Genomic DNA, 24,411 nt, shown 5'->3' with positions numbered 1-24,411 from the left:
AGAAATTCTCCGAAATAGCTTATTTCAAAATAGCACGTCTACACTACAGGGAAGCCTCAAAATTAATCTGAGGCAGGCTCCCCTAATGTGAATGTGCTACCTTGATTTAGAGGCCCAGGAGGCACCCGGGAGTAATTACTTTGAATGGCCCTGGGGGGCGGGGAGCTATTTCGAAATAGCAACAGTGAAGCACTCACACTATTGCTATTCCGAAATAGCTATTTTGGAAGAGGCATTATTTTTTCTTGTGGAATGAAGTTTACAGGAGTCAGAATAAGCCATCTGTTATTTAGAAATAATGGAATTGCTGTCTAGTCGCTCACATTGTTATTCTGGAATAACGGCCATCATTCTGAACTAGCACTGCTGTGTATATGCACACTTACTAAATTCAAAAAAGAATTAGATAAGTTTATTGAAAACATGTTCATCAACACCTATTAATCAAAATGGTAAGGGATGTTACTCCATGTGGTGGGTATCTGTAGGCCTTTGACTGTCAGATGCTGGGACTACTAGATGGGTCAACTCATGATTGGCCTGCTCTGTTTATTCCCTTTGAAGTATCTGGCATTGGACACTGTCAAAAGACTGGGCTAGTTGGACTCAGTATTGGTCTGACCCAGTATGATAATTTTTATATACTTATGCTCATACAAGAAGCACTCTCCCAAAGGTGATCAAGACAAATCCAACTCTCACCATTTTCAGATCATATTGTAAGTCACATGTCTTTGCCAAAGCTTTCCAAAAGGCATGATCAATGCTAGAAGCAGTTAATTAAACTCCAAAGTCAGATATATAGTATATTGACTGATTGTGGGGGACAGATTTCACTGTTTTCTGTAATTCATGTACAATACTTATTGACATTGACTCCCTAGAAATGCTGATGAAAATATGTAAATACCTGCATTGATACTCTCAGACTTAGTCTTTCTGAAATCACCTCCACAGACATCCTTCCTGTTGGTGTCATAGAACTCCTCTTTCTCCACCTTCCCCATACCCTGTGCCTTCATAACTCTCAAATATCTTTCCTTTTAACATCAACATTTTCTCACTCTCTCAATTACTTCACTTTTATCCTTAGTGGACATTTCTAACTGGCTATGTCTACACAGCAGTGTTATTTTGGAATAACAGACTTTATTCTGAAATAAAGTAGTATGTGTCTACAGAGCAAGAAGTTATTTCTACACAGTATTGAAATAATGTCAAGCTGGAGGACTTCTTACTCCGACTCCTGTAACCCTCATTTTGCGAGGAGAAAGGGAAGTTGGAGGAAGAGTGTTCTTTCTCAGACATCCTGCTGTGTAGACAGCACCAAAAGCTGAAATAAGCTATTTCAACTTCAGCTATGCAATTGAAGTAGCTCAAGTTATATAGCTTATTTCGGCTTTAGCCCTGTTGTGTCGATGTGTGTAGCAGAATTACAATGTATCCCGATTATAATGTGCATGTATCAATTTTGTTATGTAACAACCATGCTTGAATGTTGATGTAACCACCTTGTAAATGAGTCTACAATATAACTTGTGAATGCTTGTAACAAAACTATGAAAAGACTTACAAATGTCTGTATATCTTTACTATATCTATGTATGTAAATTAACTACTTATGTCAATTGGAATGGTTTCTTAAAATGGCTTCCCAGATAGACTCCATTTTGACTGAGTTCCATTCTCTAGCTTCCATTACGGGTTTAGTCTATGTCACATATATCACACGTCGCACAGGTACACTTGCTAAGATTCAAAGGGAATAGTATGCATACCTGTTAAGATTTGAAAATAATGAGATGCATGTGTCATGACTTGTCATCCAATTATTTTAAAGATATGCTGGAAGAGCATCATCTTTAAGCCAATCAGTTTGAAGCTTAGAACTCATAAATATTCATGAGACAAGAGTATATAAGTCTCTGCCACGCAGCAGTTTCTGTTGCGTCGGGTTCGTCGGGTTCTAGGTTAGGTGTGAATGAGAGACATCCCATTCTTAGTCCCGGGTTTGTGATGCGAGAGAAAGAGGTCTAGTACAGTCTTTTAGAGTGAAAGCTGAACGGAAGGTTCATGCTTCCCATCTACTTAGGTTAGGATAGGTTAGTTAGTTAGTTTAGTTTTTAGAATAGATTAGTATATCGTCGTCGTGTGTGTCCAGCAGGCTGCGTTGATGCGAAGCATATCGGCCGTCATCGCGTTTGTTTGGCGGGCGCGTTGTGATATAGATAGGATTTTATTTTAGGATAGTTAGTATAGGTTAGATCAGAGTCTTCCATCGCCTGATACTGCCGCTCCGAAGTGTGGGAAGAGAGGTCGAAGGCCAGAGGCTTCGCAGAAGGTGAACCAACCGCCATCGCACTCTACCTGTGCATTGAGGGATCTCCTTGGCTGTTCCTCGCCCGAGGCTTCCGATTAGCCAGAGGCTTGAGGTCACCAAGCATCGGGCTCATCCGTCAAGGGATGCCTAGTTGTTCCTCGCCCGAGGCTTCCTATTAGCCAGAGGCTTGAGGTCACTAGCAACACCTCTATCATCTCCGCACCGCTGACTCTGTGAGTAGGCATAGGGAACATTGGGGGGACAGCCCTTCCAATTCTTCATTCGATATATGTTTGTTAAATTATGTTGTAAAATAATATAGTCCTGTTGTTGAACTTGATTTAATTGTCAAGTCTTATTTTACGCGTCCATCCTTCTCTGAGATTAGATCCAGGTGATTAGACACTGGTCGGAGTCCCGCACCTGAGATACCATCCCTTAAGCGGATGAGCACAGTTACAAGGTAACTGTTCCGGAGAGCTATCCTTGATAGTTGCTCTGAATTTGTTAAATAACGTTAACATGTGCCCACTATGAACACAGGACCTATTCCTTATCAGTAATCCTACTTTTCACTTCAGCTCTAGAGAATCCAAAATGCTGCCTCTATTTAATCCATCTGGTAATTATATCATGCTTCTCATTAGTGTACCTATCTGCCTGCTAAAGTCACCTTCCTCTCTGGTTGCTCTAACCTTTTTATGCCATCTCCTTGAACTAGTTTACTGGCTTCGCACATTTTAACGCATCATATCAAGTTATTTGTTCTCTTCCTCAGGGCCTTTCATAATCACTATTTTCATTTCCTCTTAGCTCATAGAATCATAGAATCATAGGGCTGGAAGAGACCTCAGGAGTCATTTAGTCCAGCCCCCTGTCCAAAGCAGGACCAATCCTAACTAAACCATCCCAGCTAGGACTTTGTCAAGCCGAGATTTAAAAATCTCTAGGGATGGAGATTCCATCACCTCCCTAGGGAACCCATTCCAGTACTTCATCACCCTCCCAGTGAAATACTTTTTCGTAATATCCAACCTAGACCTTCCCCACAGTAACTTGAGACCATTGCTCCTTGCTCTGCCATCCGTCACTACTGAGAACAGCCTCTCTCCATCCACAATGGAATTTCCCTTCAGGAAGTTGAAGGCTGCTATCAAATCCCTCCTCACTCTTCTCTTCTGCAGACTAAATAAGCCCAACCCCCTCAGCCTCATTATAGGTCATATGCTCCAGTCCCCTAATCATCTTAGTTGCCCTCCCCTGGACCCTCTACAATGCATCCACATCCTTTCTATAGTGGGGTGTCCAGAACTGGACACAATACTCTAGATGTGGTCTCACCAATAAAAGGGAATAATCACTTCTCTAGATCTGCTGGAAATGCTCCTCCTAATGCAATCCAATATGCCATTAGCCTTCTGGCTACAAGGGCACACTGTCCACTCATATCCAGCTTCTCATCCACAATAATGCCCGGGTCCTTTTCTGCTGAACTGCACCTAGCCAGTTGGTCCCCAGCCTGTAACAGAGCTTCAGATTCTTTAGTCCCAAGTGGAGGATTCTGCACTTGTCCTTGTTGAACCTTATCAGATTTCTTTTGGCCCAATCCTCCAATTTGTCTAGGTCACTCTGGACCCTATCCCTACCCTCCAAGGTATCTGCCTCTCCCCCTAGCTTAGTATTATCTGCAAACTTGCTGAGGGTGCAATCCATCCCCTCATCCATGTCATTAATAACGATGAGGAACAAATCTGGCCCTAGAACCAATCCTTGGGGCACTCCACATGAAACCAACCACCAACCAACCTGACATTGAGCTATTGATCACTACCCGTTAGGCCCAACAATTTAGCCAGCTTTTTATCTACCTTACAGTCCATTTATCCCATCCATACTTCCTTAATTTGCTGGCAAGAACATTGTGGGAGACTGCATCAAAAGCTTTGCTAAAGTCAAGTTATATCACATCCACTGGCTTCCCCATGTTGACAGAGCCAGTTACCTCATCATAAAAGCTAACAGATTGGTCAGACATGACTTGTCCTTGGTGAATTCATGTTGCCTATTCCTGATCACTTTCCCCTCTTCCTGGTCCTTTAAATTCTCCAAGACCTTTCATTACTGCTTCCTTCATCTTCTTCTCCTATTCCCAATTTTGTGTCTTCCTCCATTCTTCCCCTTATACCCGGACAAGTTTTCCATTTCTTTTGTCCATCAGCACCCTCTCTTCACTGAAATTAAAATTTACATCTTATAGGACTCTCCTTGTTCTCTTTCCCAGTTTCTCCACACATCCCCTCACTTCCTTGACCTGTTTTCTGGTGTCTTGTATTAGTTTAGTTTGTCTTGTTTACTCTGATCATGGAACTGATTTTGGCTCAGACTTAAAGCGATTTACTCCCATACATCTGCTTATTTCCCAATGAGTGATCGTTGCTAAGAAAAGTTGTACCATTTTTTTAGTCTATTGAAGTATTATAGAGATTTTTGTGTGGGGATGCTAAGAACCTGAGCATTCCAAGACAGAAAGTTAAGGGCAGTCATAATTTAAGACAGTAAAAGCCTAAGGCATTGTATTTCTGATTAAGAAAAGTGGGAGAGGGGAATGATGAAAGCTATAAGAATCACAGTCAAAGGACACAGAAAAAGAAAAAAAATAGAGGGAAGCAGAACATTAAAGATCAGAGGGTATGTCTACACTACCCCGCTAGTTCGAACTAGCGGGGTAATGTAGGCATACCGCAATTGCAAATGAAGCCCGGGATTTGAATTTCCCGGGCTTCATTTGCATAAGCGGGGCGCCGCCATTTTTAAATCCCCGCTCGTTCGAACCCCGTGCTGCGCGGCTACACGCGGCACGAACTAGGTAGTTCGAACTAGGCTTCCTAGTTCGAACTACCGTTACTCCTCGTGGAATGAGGGTTCAAACGAGCGGGGATTTAAAAATGGCGACGCCCCGCTTATGCAAATGAAGCCCGGGAAATTCAAATCCCGGGCTTCATTTGCAATTGCAGTATGCCTACATTACCCCGCTAGTTCGAACTAGCGGGGTAGTGTAGACATACCCAGAGAGACAGAGCCTTGCCCAAGGTATGGGAAATAGAAATAAAATTGAGATTGGATAGCTTGAATTAAATCAGCAACTGGCCTTTTCTAATACTCACTTGACCTTTTCGTAAATTTGGGGTATCTGCTCCTTTAAGTCTACTAAAATTTAAGCATTGGACACCTGAGCATTGAAAGGAGAATACAGCCAAACTATGTTATACTGAAACATGGCTAATGTTAGTGAACTTCGAATAGTTACCACCTTTGTTCCATGAATCTGCCAGATATTCCTCAAAGATGAAGAGGTTCTCTTATGTGGAGTTCCTTACAAATTATTGGCCTTAATTAGCAATGTTATTGTGGAGTAGGCCTCTACAGTTCTAGGGGGAATGACATGTACAGTGTACTAAGGCTAAAGCCTTGCTTAATAGATATATATGAATGCATCTGTCATTGTAGGCAAAGCTATTTATCCTCAGTATGCATTCTCTACAGCAAACCCCAGCAAAATGGATTCAAAATGTGTTACCAAAATGCAACCTTTCAGCAACATTCGTCATGGATCTGTATGCAACAAAGTTTGCCCCAGAAGCATGATATGGATGTTTACCACTAAATACTTTATGGATGAATTAAAATGTATGAAGAGGGAACACGGAGAATGGAATCTTAATGATAAATATTTGATAACATTACAGACTGTAACATGTATTTTCATAATTCCATATAGCCTGATTGTGATAGGTACGTCAATTATTGTAATACTCCCCACAACCCTAGAAATTAAGGATGGAATTAATGGGTTTTGTATTCTTTTACAGCGGTGATTCTCCTATTAGTTACTTAAATAATTGTTCAAGATGTAGGAATCAGCAAGTGTTTAAAAAATTCCCAGAGATTAGCTTGTTAAACTTTTTAATTGATGCAAGTAGATACACGCTTAGATCTGCATATGGATTGCTTAGTCTACCATAATATTATTGTCTAATAATTTGTACTGTTGCAAGAAAATGTTTGCAAACAAGTAATTTAAAATGGATTTTTCTACATAAAATATTTTATATTAAGGGCATTTGTTCAGAAAAGATTTTAAAAAAATAAACATAAAAGCCCTCCCCCCCAAAAAAAGGTGTTAAACTGTGTTGGTGACTTTGTGGCTTGCTTGTATTACTACTGGGATAATTAACTTTTAATCACTAAGGCCCTGTCTACACTACAGGAAAGATCAAAGCTGCAAATCAAAGTCAATCTTCCGAGGTTTCAAATTAATGGGTCTAGTGAAGACATGCTAATTTGAACTGGGAGGTGCTCCCGTCGAAACTGGTAGACCTGCTCCTACAAGAAGTAGGCGAAGTTGAAGGGAGAGTGTGCTCCTGTCAACTCCCGCACTGTGCATGGTGCCAAAATTCGAATTAAGATACTTTGACTCCAGCTACGTAATTAATGTAGCTGAAGTTGCTTATCTTAATTAAAACTTATCCCCTAGTTTTAGTCACCTGTTCTAATTTGATCTAGGTTGGTTGTAATAAAAAATTGTTGATATCTGATGGCAGTTGTGTAGATTGACCTAGTTATCACAGCCCAATAAACACAGCCCACGAAGGTCCAAATGATAAAAACCTCAGTTGGTGCTAATTATTATCTTTGCTGCTACTCTTAGCAGAGAGGCCAAGGGTGTGGTATCTCAGCTATTCTCTTATTCCTAAAGCCAGTCTCTCCAGGTCAGGGTTGACACACATGGGTGGGATACTGTAGGGAAGTTTGCATTGCTGGTACCCATGCAGTAATTGCTCTATAAATAAATAGATGACTTGAGTCTCCAGGGCTGTCAATTTGGCACCTTCCATTAAAGTCACATTTTAAAAAAATCATAAACTTCATGTAATAATTTAGTATCTCCAATCAAAATAAAGTGACTGCATTTGTATGAGAGCACCTAAAATCCCACAGCTTCCATTTGTTCTCTGTATCTTGTGTTTTCTACTGTTAATTGTGATAAGAATAAAAGTTATGGACCTCTTTTGGAGTTTCTTGATGACAACGGTTGCTGTTCCACCACAACTCCAGCGCTGCCACCAAACATGCAAGAAGAAGGCCTACTGCTAAAATGCAGAAGACTCCTGCAAAACTGTGAAGCTTCAGTGCCTTGCCATCTGTCTGTGCATTGGTGTGACTGTTCAGATCACAACGTCCCATTCGTGGCCACCATTTCTGTTTGAGTACATCCAAGTCTCCAGTGTCTTGTAATTCCAAGATCCTGCAAAGATTTTAAAACACAGCCATTATTTCAGTTTATTTCTGTATATTGTGCATGTGTTTATCCACAACTCTGTAGCCCTTATATTGCAATTGGCCTGCAAGAATTATCTTTCTGTGGGACTTCAGTTTTATTCCTGGAATTCTGTTTTTAGGGCAGAGCATCTCCTGCAGAACTAGTGTATTGCCAGAGTTGCTGGACTGTCTCACTCTCTGTCTATAATCAGTGAGGTATATTTCCTGTATGTCAAAGATTCACTAGACATTGTCCTCAAGCAGTAAAGTAGTTGAAAGAGTGCTCTTTTCACAAGTGTAACTTTCTGTAAGCAAAATGTCTGTTAGTCAAATGTGATTTAATCAAAAAAAGAAAGGGCTAAAACTAGCTAATCCATTATACCAAATTGAACACAACATATTCCAGAAGACATCAATGGTCTGTTTGGCTTTTAAAACTGCTTTTCATAATCTAAAATTCCTACTTTGGTCAGATTTCCAGTAGTTTATAATGATATTCAAGAAGAAAAAGCTCATGGAAGACATCAGCTCTCCCACCAATATATGGTCCATCATAATCATTGCAAGTTATATTTGAAATAAGCATGCATGCAACCACTTTCACAGAACTTAACACAAAATGGTTTAAACAGCAATTGAATTGGTTATTTCTGCTTTGAGCTATAGCAAATGCAGCTCATTCAAAAAGATTTTACTACATTGCTGTTACTTTCTGCTTGAACTAATGTGTCAACAATTGCTAATTAATCATTGTTTCCATTTGTGAAGTGCCCATGAATGATTCATTTTGGGCCTGGTTTGACAACTGCCTTAGCTATTTAATAATAAGCTTTCCTTTCCAGGCAGCTTTGTCTCTGGTTATCATGGGAATCCAGGCTGACTACAGCTGGTGTTTCACCACATATAAAAGGCTTCTTTTAAAATAATCCACACAGACAGAAATTCTCCACTGGCTTTCTTCATGTAGCTGCGTGCTCAGACACTTTCTACTAAGGCCGCACATATCTAAGCAACTATTCATATTTGTCTTACATAAAAAAAGTGTATCTGTATACTCCTAAAATATATTGATAAACTGTTAGCCACAGGGATCACTGAATTGTGACAGACACATTAGAGTCACAATCTTCCAGAACCCATGCAACCACTCAATAACTGTTATTTTCCTATAATGTTATGATACATAATAGACAGCAATGCATTTCTCACTTGGATCAATGCTCCCCAATCTAAAAAGTAATGGTGGCTTTGACACAAGCCCTGAGTAAGAGGGAGTGGATTGTTTTACTATCTTAAAAGCAGAAATAGTTTGTGACTTGTAGAGTTACAATCTCCTTCCCAGATAGCCCACTGCTCTGCTGACTATACAAAGCATAGCATGTGCTGGAGTGTTGGGAGCACAGCCAATGTTCCATCACTTACAGTTACGTCCTACTTACCCCCTGGCCATGTGCACCAGTGAAGAAGGAACAGCTCTGTTGAGGTTGCTCCTCAACCCTCTACTCCAGGGTTTTCCAATTTTATTTGGCCACAGAACCCTTTTAAACTCAAAAGAATTTCATGGAACCCCTAATAACAGTCTTATATATGGAGCAGGGTGTCAGAGCAAGCTGGGAATGTGGGATCTTGGCAGAAGGAGGCGAGTGAGTGGGGGGGATTTGGTTACAGGGTCTGGGGATGAGGGGGACGCTTACCTGGCTTGGCACCCTGCTGCAGCAGGGAAAACCTCCAAGCAGAACGCTCTTGTTCCCCCAGCAGGGGGGCAGGAGAGGGAGCTCAGTTCCTTCCTCCCCCGCTCTATGCAGCAGGGATCTCAGCGCAGCTGCAGCACCAGGTCAGGCTTCCTGCTGGTACGGCGGGAAGGAGGGTTGTAGAAACCTCAACCTTCTCCACCAGACCAGACTTTGCCACTTCCCCAGCAGCGTGGGGAGGGATGCAGGGAAGAGAGCGCGACAGCGCACGGGGGCAGCGAGCCCGAGCATGCTTGGGGGAGGGCAGAAGAGCCCAAGTGCACCCCAGGGTGGGAGGCGGGGACAGAGCCCCAGCCAAGTTCCATGCAGCTGCTACCGGGGCGCAGGCAGCAATTTAAAAATGCTGTGGTCTGGGAGCAGCTACTTGGAGCCTCGGACCCAGCCACTCGTCCCCTTCCGGCAGCAGCGGCTGCTGTAACAAGCCACCATCTGCACACGAGGATGAGGAGGCTGCACAGCACCAGAGGCCCCGTGGGACAGGGGCAGTCCTGCGGGGTAAAGAGGGGGCCGTGCAGTGGTGGGGCAGTTGCAGTGGATGGTAGAGCAGCCAGAGACACATGCCACCAGAAGCCTGCCCCCTACCGGTACCGGTAGTTCAGAATAGGAAGCCTAGTCCGAACTACCTAGTTCAAGCCCCGTGTAGCCGCGCTTTTAAAAATGGCGGCTCCCCGCTTATGCAAATGAAGCCCGGGAAATTCAAATCCCGGGCTTCATTTGCAAGTGCGGTATGCCTACATTACCCTCCTAGTTCGAACTAGCGGGGTAGTGTAGACATACCCTCTGAGAGAGTTTGTCTGTGAGCAAGCAAGTCTGTCTGTCTGTTCATCTGAACTCCTCCTAAACTGTAAGTGCTAAGACCACCACAGCTGGAATGCAGCTTCCTCTTATCCTAACATAAAGCAAGGTAAGAGTTGGAGGAGGGGCCTGAAGCTTCCCCTCCCCCATTTATAAGGGGACTCATAAAATCGTTCAGAAAAGAGACAGAATCACCTGGGCAAGTGAAAGGCTGGCAGGGGGCACCGTCCCCGTCTGGGACTGCCCCAGTCCTGAGCCTCTCACCCTATGGGCACCACTTAGGGAGGGTGGGAGAGCTGATGTGTCCCCTTTCCCCCACCTGATCCACATGGAACTGGAATATTGCTAGCTGTTCCCCTTCCTCAGGGAGGGGAAACTGCTGATGTAAGAGAGGGTGGGGTTGTCCTCTCCCCAGGGAAGCCTGCATACTGACTCCCTCTTCTTCCGCCCCACCCCAAAGCAATGTTTTAAATGAAGAAAAACAAAAATTATTTGAGTAAAGGACCCAAGCAACAGTGAGTAAATCTTCTAGTACTTGTATAAAAGGAAGAGAATTCAAACCACAGATTTCAAAAAATATTCATTTAACGAATAGATGTCAGCAAAGTTAATAAGGACATAAGAATGGCTATATTGTTGTATAAAGTCTCCGCGCGAGCTATTACTAGATTTACATGTAAATTTTCTGGAAATGCATTAAACTGTAAGGTCCTGCCAACACATGACATAGGGTATGTCTACACTTGCTCCCTAGTTCTAACAAGGGATGCAAATGCAGGCATTCTGAATAGTCAATGAAGTGGGGATTTAAATATCCCACGCTTCATTAGCATGATCTCGCCGGTGCCGGGAAGTGCACGCCGGGATGTGTTAGTTTGAACCAAACCCCTTGGTTCGAACTAATGTTACTCCTGGATACTGACAGCCCCCCGATTGACCTCCCGGATGGCAGCCTGCAGAAAGTGCAGCCTGGCTCTCAGCAACATGATCAAGTGAAGCACCAGAGTGCCCAGGGGCAGCTCTGGCTCCATGTTGCAGAGTACTGTGATATCCCGAGTGAGGGCAACCAGAGCACACGGAGAAGAAAATGCTTTGCTGTCCCTCATTGAGGTAGACAAGCAAGCAGGGAAACCTGAGAACTGACTGTCCGGGGGGGGGGGGGGAGGGAAGGGCACCTTTAAGCACAGATCTCAGTTAGCCTCAGGCAGCAGCCCCACACAGTAAGTCCTGACCTAGTGCCCCGCTGGAACTGGTTCTGGCCAGCCTTAAATACAATTCAGAGTGCACTCAGTGTGGACACGAAATTTTGAAATAGCAAAATGATATTTTGAAATGCATTTTGTGTGTAGACGCGTTATTTCGAAATAACTATTTTGAAATAACTCTGTAGTGTAGACATACCCTCATTTAATAAATCCATATCAATGTAACCCTGAGGTGGTTTCCAGTGAACACATACTGGGTCAGACCTAGTATCCTATCTTGCAACAGTGGCCAATGCCAGATACCTCAGAGGAAGTGAACAGAACAGGTAATCATCATGTGATCCCTCTCCTGTCATCCATTTCCAGCTTCTGACAAACAGAGGCTAGGGACATCATTCCTACCCATCCTGCCTAATAGCCATCAATGGACCTAACCTCCATGAATTTATCTAGCTCTTTTTTGAACCCTGTTAAAGTCCTGGTCTTCACAACGTCCTCTGGCAAGCAGTTCCACAGACTGACTGTGTGCTGCATGAAGAAAAACTTCCTTTTGTTTGTTTTAAACCTGCTACCAATTAATTTCATTTTGTGACCCCTAGTTCATATACTGTGGGAACAAGTAAATAATTTTTCTGTGAACACATGATTCTTTGTTGCGGAGAGGAATCCTATGAAAAAAGCATGGTCTTGTATTACCTCTGAGAGAAGAGATCCCTGTAGGGGCTGCCATGCTGGAGCGCTATCCCATATCCTTTACTGCTGATGCTGTTTCCAATGACGGTCACAGAACACTCATCATCCGTCAGCGCTGCATATTCCACCACTGTTACATCCCACAAAAATGCATAGTTGCCTTTCTTTGCCTGCAAATGCACCACAAATAAAACAAAATTATAGAGTTGATCTAGGTCTCAAATTGGTCTTAAAGTCACATCAAGCCTTTCATTGCCCAGTGCTAACATTTCATTATTAATGACAACATTTTTGACCTTACATATCTTTTGATACTTCTGAAGCCCCCAGAGCAGTTCCTCATCTACTTTGTACCCAAGTTAGAGCACTCCAATTATTTCAATGAACCAAGATATTTCATTGTCCAAGATGTTCTGTGTGTGCCATTGCCAACTTTAGGCCTCAAACTGGTCTTTTAAATACAGGCAGTCCCCGGGTTACGTACAAGATAGGGACTGTAGGTTTGTTCTTAAGTTGAATTTGTATGTAAGTTGGAATTGGTACATATTGTAGGGGAAACTCTAGCCAAACATTTCTCCAGAGCTCAGTTTTATTCTCCGACACCTCACTTCCCTCAGTCCTTTATTCTCAAGCTGAGGTGTCTGCTGAGAAAAGCCGCTCTGTCTCTCCCTAGTCTGCTGGGGGGGGCGCTAGCTTCGCGTCTCCCTGGTCTGTTGGGGGGAAGCAGCTAGTGCGGGGTTGCCTCACCCTGTTTGTAAGTAGGGATCCGATGTAAGTCGGATCCATGTAACCCGGGGATTGCCTGTAATTATAACTATGGATAATGAATCAAAACCATCATCTTAAATGATTTTACTTGATATGTTTTTCTTAAGATTAGTGATATTAATTCCTCCACAACTACACAGTTTTACACCCGGACAAGCTCTATGGTATTTTCTAGCAGTAACAGCAACCAAAGTGGAAGCTTATTTTAAAAAAATCACTTTTGAAAAGTGCTGTTCTAACCCTTCAACAAAAAGTAGGATACAATTTTTAGAGACAATTTTTTTTCCTTAGCATGGAAGAGTAGAGTCACCAGATTCTCCCACTAGCTTTATTTGTAACCAATATTGACTTATTTTAGTACACACCTACACAGCTGTCCTCAAATGTCAGCCTTAATTGGATTCAAACCAGTGCCTAAGTGCAGTGTGCATGATGAATGTAAATCACTTTACTTAACATAAGATGTAAGAAATGTTCTGGATGGGGATTTTAATAAAAAAAGTCATCACTTTGCTGGGTTAAAGTAATAATTGATTTCCTAATGTATTTAAGTAATATGTTTTTAAGTCTCTAGTGAACATACAAGACACAGTGGAACAGATGGGCTGGAGAAACTAATGCAAATGAATGAGTAATCGTAGATGCGGGCTTCCAAGACTTATTTTTTTTAAGTTTGGGTGATTTGTGTTTTCTCATCAGGTTAAGAGAGCTGGCAAGGCACAAAGCTGACATTCTATATATATTTGTTTACAAGACCAGGTCCTCAAGCATCCCCAATTAACTGCCTCATTTCTGACCATCAGAGGTTCACTGTGGTTGATTTTCACTTCCATGTGCATTCAGTCTGGGAATGATTTAGAAGACTAGACTCTCTTAGTTGTTTTATATGAGCTTCTGCCTGGTCATGTCTGGACTAGGAAATGAAACTTATTTCTGTTTAGCATGCTTGGTTCTAAATTATCACAGTACACTAAATTGCTAGATGACTATTTAAATGGGACAATAAACCATATGTGGGAACATGGCCTTCTAATGAAAATGACCAGAAAGGAATAAAGCAGTTCTTGATAATATTCATCATAAACAAAGTTCCCTCTCTTCTGGATAAAGGCAAAAATCCGCTGGCTTTTGGGTTAAACAAAACAAATTACTGTTTGTGGTTCTTCCTTCTTTTTCCTTTAGGAAAAAGAAGTCAAGTTCCCTTCTCAGGCTTTAAATAAACCCCACATACTGTTTTAAGAAGGATTTCCTTGGCAGTTGGCTTCCTTCAGCCTGGCTTTTGTGGCTTTCCAGCCATTTGCAAAGCCAGACTGTGAGTAATTCTTTCTTCTCTTCTTTGTTACAGGCTAGTTTTCTGGGATGCTGATGATCTCTAGCTACCTTTCATCTACCCATTTACCTCTGTCTCTTAGCGCATTAGCTCATACCACAAAAATCCGCCCCAGACAATCTATCCCATCACATCAAACTACTACATTAAGGTAGCAAAAATAACAAATTCATATATTCAGTAGGCTAAAATAACGTATTCATGTAACATGCCTTGAGTAGCTAAGATTAGTGTTGCTGTATTAGTACAAATAATTTTATAGTCCCAAATACATGGGCTATTCATATAAGAAGGACAAGAATGCAATATGCTCTATTGCAAGTGACTGATTGACTGGCTCATAGCCAGAGATTGACACATCTTATTGTCATTATTTTTAAAAGTCCAGAAAACACCGTTATTCCTAAAAATAATCAGCGTAGTGGCATTGCGCAAGAGGGTTTTTCTTGCGCAAGAAGGGACAGTGTAGACAGCTCCTTCTTGCGCAAGAGCCTCTTCCGCAAAAATGGCAGCTCATTAGATATGCAAATGAGGCTTGGCGATATTCCAAGCTTAGCCTCATTTGCATAGCTCTGGCGCAAGATCGCGCCAGTGTAGACATAACCAAAGTGTTTGATGTGAATGAGGAAAGAATCAAGGACAGTTATCCCATATGATACCCAGGAAAGCCATCTTAAGCTATGAGCAAAAACACAAAGAACAAACATAAGTAACAAAACAATGCAAGGTAGGCATTGCCCAAAGCATCCACGATGTAAAATCAACTGGCAACTCATGTAGTCGGAAACAAAAAAAAATTGTTTTTACAAACATGTGCAGCCATTTATGTATAAACAGTGATTTCTCATTTAACATGGTAGATATGTTTCAGACAATGATCGTGCTAAGTGAAAACGTGTTATGCGGGGTTAATTTTCCCATTGAAAATAAGGGAAAAGGTGGGAGTTGCGTTTCAAGCACACGTGTGCTCGCAGCTCCAGCCTGCACTTGTTAGCAGCTGGGACTGGGACATAAGGTTAGGGAAGAAAGGGGACTGGGTTATAGCAGGGAGGGGAGGTGTTTGGCTCTGGAGAAGGGAAGGGAAGGACAGAGGAGGGGGCTTGCAGGCGATGGCTGGGTTTCCCCGGCTGGCCGGTCACTGGCAGCTGCGCGGGACTTCCTCTGCCTCCTTACAAAGCGGCGGAGCTTTGCCGCTCGCCATGCAGTTCCCCGGTGACCCCCTCTGGCCTGAAGCAAGGCATCTGGGCAGAGGGTGTCACTGGGGAACTGCGAAGCAAGCGGCAAACCTCCACGGCTTTGTAAGGAGGCAGAGGAAGCCCTGGGCAGCTGTGCAAGGCTTCCCCTGCCTCCCTACAAAGCGGCAGAGGTTTGCTGCTCACCACACAGTTCCCCGATGACCCCCTCTGGCTAGATGCCTTGCATCCGGCCAGAGGGAGTCATCAGGGAACGGTGCTGCGAGCGGCTAACCTCTGCCGCTTTGCAGGAGGCAGGGAAAGCCTTGTGCAGCTGCCGGCCACCGTCTGACCCTAGGGGAAATCATGTTATTGGGAGGATGGGGTTGTGTTGTTTGAAAAATGTTCCTAAAAAAAAAAAATTGTGCTATTGCGAAAACTTGTTAAGTGGGCACGTGTTAAGTGAGGAATTACCGTATTCAATGGCCCTTTACCCCCAGTCAAGTCGTGTTAGGGACTAACCTGTCCATATAAATTTCTGCCTTTCTTGTAAATGAGCTTGTGTCTTCCATGACTGTTTCAATTTCATGTTAGGAGAAGTGTCAATTGCAGGTCCATAATTCTATGTCTCTGATAGTTCTGACAGGATTTCTAGTTCAGGGCAATGCAGATCTTTTGTAACCATTCTCACTGTTGTACACAGCCTATTTGTGTATTGCTAAGCATAAACTTCATAATAAATAATGCATCTGTTTTGCTATATAAAGATGTAATCCTACTGCATATATGTACAATTACACAAGGGACCATATGGATATTCTCCACACAGAATTTAGTCAAAGTGTGTAGAACAGTAAGACAAAAGCAGGCTTAGTGCAAATGGAAAGATGGAACTCAGAAAAGTCTACACTGCAGAGTTTTTCTGGAAAAACGACCTTTTTTTCCGGAAAAACTACACTTATGTCCACACTGCAATTGTGTTCCTTCGACAGAAAGTCAAAAGAATGCAGGGGGTTTTCTGACAGTTATAAACCTCTTTCTAGGAGGAAGAAGCGTTTTCGGAAAAAGGTGTGTTTAGATGGGGAAGAGGGTTTTTTTTTTCAATGGAAGAGGCCTCCAGGAAAAAGCATAGGTGCCTTAGTGGCAACTCCGTCAATAGTAATCTCAACTTAAATGTGAGATAGTGTCCACATTGATTAGATGCTATCTTTCAAAAAAGCAGGTCGCTTTTTCAGTGTGCTTTTGCTGGGTGGAATCTCTCTTTTGAAAGAAGTTTGTCTGGAAGATCTCTTCTAGAAAAGCTTCTTCTAAAAGAAGCCTGAAGTCTAGATGTAGCCTGAGACACAGGTCTTGTTTTCTTCTAGTTTTCACATAAATATGTATTTGTGGCTTCAGAGCTGATCTGCAGGCAGTTCTCTTAAGCTTTTAGTCTTCAAAAGGGGAACAGAGCCAGTATCTATAGTAGCATGCATCTTATTTGTCCCAGGGTTGGTTGGGGAAATATTGACTTCCTAAAGTTTCTGTTTCCTTTATAAGACAATATCTAGAGAAGAATCTTGGCCTCTACTACACATGCTGCCCGGGATCCCGATCAAGATTCTCTGTTTTACCGAGAATAGCTTCCCATTCTGAGTTACAGTTGGTGGGAAGCCTTTTGAGAAGGTCAGCCCTCTCTCTGCCATTAATTGCATTTCAATCCTGAATTATGATCTGATATTATGAAACAGTAAATAAAGGTCCCTTGTGCCTTTATGTATCAACTATACCTTTTTGACACATAACCAATTCTGCCTAGTGACATCAGAACTGTACAGCATTAGTTCTCTACTATCCTCGGGATTTTAACATAAACAGAAATCTGAGTTTTAAACCCTTCATTATGCACACTTCTTAACCTCCAGAAACCCTGGAGGAGGCACGATTATTTTCATTCTCAGATTGCCAGGAGAGGCCCCAAAGATATCTTTTTCCAGGGAGATTATTTTGTTTCCTGTACTTTCTTCTACTTTCATAATATTTGCATCTTTAAAGAAGGGAGATTCCTTCCTCTTAGTATTTATATTACATAAAAAGCTTCTTGTGACCAAATTTTTGACTGCATTCTAAATTCAGCACACTTCAAATCCATGTTAATATCCAATGAGACAGCTAGGAAGTATCAGTTGTGCAATTTAAAGAAGGTTTGTCACACTGGAAAAACTTAAAAGTATATGCAATTTAGTTATCTTTCACATGCTTTTCATTAGGAATATGTGAAATAAAATAGAGAAAATAAGAACTGACACAAACTTGCACCCCATACTCTACTGTGAACCTTTGTTACACTTTGAAAAAGTCCTGTTAACTTTTGTTTTCATTAGATTATGAACTTCTCAAAATTTCCAGGTTCTTACAGGCAAAGACGTAAGGTCCAGCTTTTACACAGCTTTTAGTGATATGACTGTGTCACTAGATGTCAGGCACTGTAAATACTGCCTGTCAACGTCTTTGTCTACAAAAATCTTCCACCCCTACAATTAGCATTTGCTTTGTTGGCAAGAGAGCACATCTGCCAATAAAGCACTGTTTACACTAGTACTTGCTATGGCAAAGATTCTGTTGGAGAGGGTGATTTTTTACGCATCTGTGAACAACAAAAGAAAACCCAAAATTATATAAAATAACTTTTTTTTCTATTAATCAAAAATGAAAATTCCCTGGGAGAGACAGTGGGTTAATTAGATTCTCAGGATATAAAAGGGAAACCAAACAGAATAAGGAGAGTGCAGAGGAGGACTAAGTTAACAGTAGAAGGGTACGTCTACACTACATCCCTAGTTCGAACTAGGGATGCAAATGGAGACAACCGAAGTAGTTAATGAAGCGTGGATTTAAATATCCCGCGCTCCATTAACATGATCTCGCCGGCGCGGTAGTTCGAATCACAGCTGATTCGAACCAGGAAGTGTGCGCCGGGACGCGTTAGTTCGGACTAAAGCCCTTAGTCCGAACTAATGTTACTCCTCAAAAAATGAGGAGTAACATTAGTTCGGACTAAGGGCTTTAGTCCGAACTAACGCGTCCCGGCGCGCACTTCCTGGTTCGAATCAGCTGTGATTCGAACTAGCGCGCCGGCGAGATCATGTTAATGGAGCGCGGGATATTTAAATCCCTGCTTCATTAACTACTTCGGTTGTCTCCATTTGCATCCCTAGTTCCAACTAGGGATGCAGTGTAGACGTACCCATAGTTAGTAAGTGCTTTACAATATTCCTCACTACAGAAGAAGACTGAAAAATACGTCACAGGGCCCTTGTTTACTAGTAGGAAAGTGAGGCTGTTTGAAGAGCTGATTAAAATAAGAAAAGATAAAATAACTTGAAAAAAAAAAGACTTTCAAATAAATATCCCTCTGGATAAAATTCATCTGAAATTTCTGATGAAGCTGACACATGAAGCATCTTGAATTACAAACATTATCGCACTGCTCCTCACAAGACCAATAACTTCTTAATACAGTTAATGTACCAGCAGTTGGAAAGGTCACCAACACTGCACCCATTTTTACAGTTTGTACCAGTGGCAAGGCCAAAAGAGCACACTTGAGTGGGCCCCATCTTTGGGAGAGTGGGCAAGAATGGGGGGATGAGTCGGACAGGAAGGATAGGGGTCCTGGATGTAAAGTAGGTGGGTGATGGCCCACTGAGGCCCCTAATTTGTACCAAGAAATGTAGTGAGTTTCCTTTGTTTTGGTATCAGAAAAATAGATCAGATAACCCATAAAGATAATTGTTAAAAGTAAAAATCCTAGTTTTTTAATGTTTAGATGTATTATAAGGCATCCATTTTGAAAAACAAAATGGAAGATCAGCCCGGGACATTCAGTCTGACAGGAAAAGGTTTTCCCGCCTTTTTACAGCAGAGGGGTAAACAAGTTCCAATTAGAACCAGAATTACCTCAGAAGCACCTAAGAGGTTTCCCTGTAGGGGCAGATTCCACAGGGTCTCCCTTACGGGGGTTTCCCGCCATAGACTGCATAAAAGGCTGGCAGCCAAACAGCTCAGCGCTACCCATCCTAGTGGCAGGTTGCGTGGGGTTTTCCTTTCAGGTCATCTAGACTCCGGACCAGACAACTGCAGCCATACAGAAGACTCCACATATACCACCAGATAGATAGCAACTTTGTCTGTTATTGTCCAGCTGGAGCAGGAAATACTACAAGGGCTCTCCTCAGTGTTCCCCTCTCATGGCTCGCCAGGAGCCACGAAATCTGAGGTCCTGAGCAACCATCTTGGGAACTTTCAAGAAAGTTTCTGTAAACTTGTTGTAATACTTACCTTACTAGTTATACTCAGCCAAAGGCTTCTTTTGTTCAGTGGGTTCTGGAGACTGACTATTGTACTGGTTAAACTGTTCTTTTGTTATTGAACTACTTCTGGTTACCCGTTGAAATCTCTATATTTGTAAATTTACCATAAATAAAATTTCTATATGTTCGGTTTACCTACAATGAGTTGTCATCTCTGATTAACTAAGGGAAGAGGGAGGCACACCACTAGATGTAGCTGTCATAGAACCAGACAGAGTTTTGTTAGGGGACCCCCAGCAGCCTTATCTTTCTAAAATCATTTAGCCACCTAACACCATCTTTGGGAGAGTGGGCAAGAATGGGGGTACAAATAGGACAGGAGCGTTGGATGGCCTGGATGTAAGTGGATGGGTGATGGCCCACTCGGGCCCCTGGTTTGTATCAAGAAATGTAGTGAGTTTGCTTTCTTTTGGTACCAGGAAAATAGATCAGATAATCCATAAAGACAGAATTGTAGAGCACAAAGGTAGTATCAAAAATAGCAAACAAACATAACTTGTATAAGGAAAAAATAAGCTTATTTACCCGTTGTTACTATGTGAAAGAGTTAATACAATAATGGATAGAGATCCAGTGATTAGTTAGGCTTTCAAAAGGAAAGAGACTATTAAAATATTTAAAAAAGACTATTAAAGCAATTTTGTAATTTCTGGGGTTGAGAGGTAAACCCCTACGATGAATTATAAAAGGTTTCAGAGACAGGAAAAAAAGAGTAGAAATAAATGGCTGTTATTTAACATACAGAGGCTAGTAGTAAACTAGCCAAGATTATTATGAGGACTACTTTATTGGAAGCTGTGAACTGGAAACATTATTGATGACAGAGAATGTAGACTGATCAAGAGGACAGGAGGGCAATAAGGAATTCCAGAGAATCGAAAAAAAAATTATTTGGCAATTGGACAGCACAGAGGTATACATGAACAAAGGTAATGTACATTGGAAACAAGAATCCAAACTTATTCCTACGAACTGACTTTTTGAGTGAAGTATTGTGGTATCTTAATAAATACATAGATATCTGGACAGCTCAGAAATAAAGAAAAATCCCGTTAAATATTTGGTGGTGAATTTAAAAATTAACATATTAGGAGAAAATAAAAAAGGGGAGAGAGACTAATATAGAAAAAATAATATAATTCTAATATATAAATCAACTATACTTCCTTGCCTTAGATACATTATTCAGTCTAGGTTACTTCACAGCTAATGAAACATTGTGGAAATAGACAAAAATTTCTCTCAAACAATGACAATGTGAATTATTAGAATCAGGAAAATGGAGGGTTCCAACAAAGGAAAGCTTAAAAAAGAGTATGGCTATTTAGTTTGGAAAGAAAAAGAGTAAGAGGGAAGGAACTTATTAGGTCATCTTATTTATCCTACTCCTATCATGATTAGATGCTCAAAAATGTTAAAAATGTGAAATGTCTAAAAATAAATATTTTGTATAAAATACACAAGTAAGCTGTGGAACTCCTTACCACATCTTATCATACTAAGCTTCACAAAAGGATTTAAAATGTAAATTAAGAGCAATGTTTTCACAATTACATTATTTAGGGAAAAATTACATGCTTCTTGGTATACACTGATCAATAGCTGGAGTCGGAATTTTTTCCCCACAGTATTGTTGAATTATGGGGAATCTGAACCCATACTTGTCATTTTCAATATTGTATTACAGTGGGAGGAAACCTACAGCCCACAGAATGACACCAGCCCATAGCAAATCTCCATGCTGCGGGCCAAAAGGCCTGAGCCTCAGTGCAGGAGTAAGAGCACCATCTCGTTCTGCTGTGTGTTGAAGTCCTGAGCCTCATCACTTCCCTGTGCCATTGAGTGTTTTGCAGTGTATAGGTTCCCTTTGTAGGGTTCCCATCAATGCTTTAAGAAGCTGTGTCTTGACACTATTGTGCCACTATGGCTACGTCTACACTGGCCCTTTTCCGGAAGGGGCATGTAAATTTCATGAGTCGTCGTAGGGAAATCCGCGGGGGATTTAAATATCCCCCGCGGCATTTAAATAAAAATGTCCGCCGCTTTTTTCCGGCTTTTAAAAAAGCCGGAAAAGAGCGTCTAGACTGGCCCCGATCCTCCGGAAAAAGCGCCCTTTTCCAGAGGCTCTTATTCCTACTTCAAAGTAGGAATAAGAGCCTTTCTCCTTCAAAGTAGGAATAAGAGCCTCCGGAAAAGGGCGCTTTTTCCGGAGGATCGGGGCCAGTCTAGACGCTCTTTTCCGGCTTTTTTAAAAGCCGGAAAAAAGCGGCGGACATTTTTATTTAAATGCCGCGGGGGATATTTAAATCCCCCGCGGATTTCCCTACGACGACTAGTGAAATGAACATGCCCCTTCCGGAAAAGGGGCCAGTGTAGACGTAGCCTATGAGTGTACAGGGCACATCTATAAAAAGATCAGTTTTCCATGGCAACAGAAATAGATGAAAACGTTCAGAACCCTCCTCCACTTTATCTTTACATTTTGAGCTACTTAAATAATTTAAATTGCAGAAGCAAATAGGAAATTCTCAGCTAGATTAATGAGATGAGTGGAATAGGGCAAAATTGATATTTCTAACACTTGTCTAGAAAAAAATCCCAGACTCTCTCCCATTGATTCTCATGGCAGTTGTCATTGCTTCTCTTAGAAATGCACTAAGAACTGATGTCCATTTTATAATCCATTGTAGCTGAAAGATACGGAGAAACAGTTGTGACAGATATTTAGGTTCAGGAGGAAGTAATATTTTTGTCATTCTTCTGAAAAAAATAGTGTGCCCTGTAAGATGGACATTTGTGCAGTTGCTCAGGAGATATTCAAATGCCACCTAGCTGATTAGCAGAGCACCCAAGCTATGTTTTTTGTTTTTACTAGTGATGAATGTTTGGAAATGTCTCGGTGCACATAACAAAATTTATTCTGCATGTGGATGGAAAAGATTAGAGGGCACATTGCTGACCAAGTCCTTCTTCTGAAAGATGATTAGGGATATTTATGTTTTTGTGCTATGGAGAGATCTTTTACACTGCAAAAAATTAGTGTTTAAATTTACATTTTACGTATATGTTCTAAGAAATGGACACTGACTAAAAGTCCAGTTTAATTTGTTAGTACTGATTTCTCCTAAAATAAAATTTCTAGAAGTGATATATGATAGGAGTAACTTGTCCATCTGTTCAAGGATCTCAAAGCAAAGACAAACATTTAAATTATAAACACCATATTTTATTTAACAAATTTATTAAATATTAAGCCAGATTTAGTAAATGGTTAATCAAATATCAGCATAGGTCACCTATGTGACTGCAGAGAAACCAGATTATAGTCATTGTTATTTGATGGAGTTGATCAAGTTTTATCTATATAACAGCAGAGCATTAAAATCAGACTTATCATATAAGTTCCTGTAATTGATATTCTAAACACTTTGCCAATCTAAAACTTAAATATTAAGCATAAGTAAATCTAGATGTAATAAATGGAAGCCCATAATAGGTTTATAAAATATGGATATTTATAGCTATACTGTTGCTGAATATCTTATACATGATATAAAGAAATATATATCCTACATTTTTCTAAAGTAAATTTTTTAAAAATATCAATGCCTGTGACAAGAGTGCTTATCTACATTTTGTGTGTTCATTTTTACTATTTTTTCCTGCTGAGAAAACCTCATGAAATACCTATCTCATAATTCTTACAGATCCTAAACATTTATGAAATCATACACCAGCACTTTGTTACACTCATATAATGAAGGAAATTACATATCAAAGCAGGAGACATGGTGGTTGACCCAGGGAAGGGCTTTTGGCAATGCTAACCCTAATATTCTATAGTGGTCCCCAACACGGTGCCCACGGGCGCCATAGCGCCCGCGGGGGCATTTGAATGCGTCCGCCAGGTGCTCGGGGCTGGCCTGGCCCCGGGCACATGGCGCACGGGCGCTTGCGAGGGGGGGGCGCGCTTGGCGGGGGGGGCCCCGGCCCCGCGGCGCTCGGCGGGGGGGAGCACCGGCTCTGGGTGCGCGGCGCTTACGGGGGAGAGCGCCGGCCCCGGGCGCGCAGCGCTCGGCGGGGGGGGCGCCAGCCCCGGGCACGCAGCGCTTGAGGGTGGGAGTCCCGCCCCCGGGCACGCACGTGTCCCCGCCCCCTGGCACCCGGCGGGCGAACGGCCACGCCCCCTGGTGCCCGACAACCTGAAAAGGTTGGGGACCACTGCTATAGTGGTTACAGGCTGAGGCAAAATCCACAAACCATGGGAAGCCCAAAAAATTGCTGATGTTTATTACAAGTGGAATTTGATCCAGAAAAACAATAACTAGTATTCTAATAGTCCTGGGTATGTCTACACTACAAAGTTAGTTCGAACTAACGGATGTTAGTTCGAACTAACTTTAATAGGCGCTACACTAGCGCTCCGCTAGTTCGAATTTGAATCGAACTAGCGGAGCGCTTAGTTCGAACTAGGTAAACCTCATTTTACGAGGATTAAGCCTAGTTCGAACTAGCTAGTTCAAATTAAGGGGTGTGTAGCCCCTTAATTCAAACTAGTGGGAGGCTAGCCCTCCCCAGGTTTCCCTGGTGGCCACTCTGGCCAACACCAGGGAAACTCTATGCCCCCCTCCCGGCCCCGGACCCCTTAAAGGGGCACGGGCTGGCTACGGTGCCCGTGCCAGGTGCAAGCCTGCCAGCACCCAGCCAGC

General features: G+C 42.0%; 1 protein-coding gene across 2 annotated transcripts in view; it reads right to left on the bottom strand.

Annotated features, from left to right (window-relative positions):
• Positions 1–24,411, bottom strand: part of GRID1 (glutamate ionotropic receptor delta type subunit 1) — a 1,044,532-nt gene that overhangs the window by 24,512 nt on the left and 995,609 nt on the right. Inside the window, exons 14-16 of one of the 2 annotated variants that reach the window (XM_089780067.1) lie at positions 12,087–12,253; positions 7,381–7,625; positions 7,070–7,151 (exon numbers count right to left, since the gene is read on the bottom strand). In XM_089780067.1, coding sequence (XP_089636193.1) covers positions 7,070–7,151; positions 7,381–7,625; positions 12,087–12,253 — 494 coding nt within the window. The remainder of the gene's footprint in view (positions 1–7,069; positions 7,152–7,380; positions 7,626–12,086; positions 12,254–24,411) is intronic. The other variant, XM_075934836.2, reaches the window with a different exon arrangement.

This window comes from Pelodiscus sinensis, chromosome 8 (assembly GCF_052426305.1).
Source record: "Pelodiscus sinensis isolate ZL-2025 chromosome 8, ASM5242630v1, whole genome shotgun sequence".
NCBI lineage: Eukaryota > Metazoa > Chordata > Testudines > Trionychidae > Pelodiscus > Pelodiscus sinensis.
Note: the sequence above shows the minus strand (reverse complement) of the source record. Positions and strands in the feature narration are given on the sequence as shown.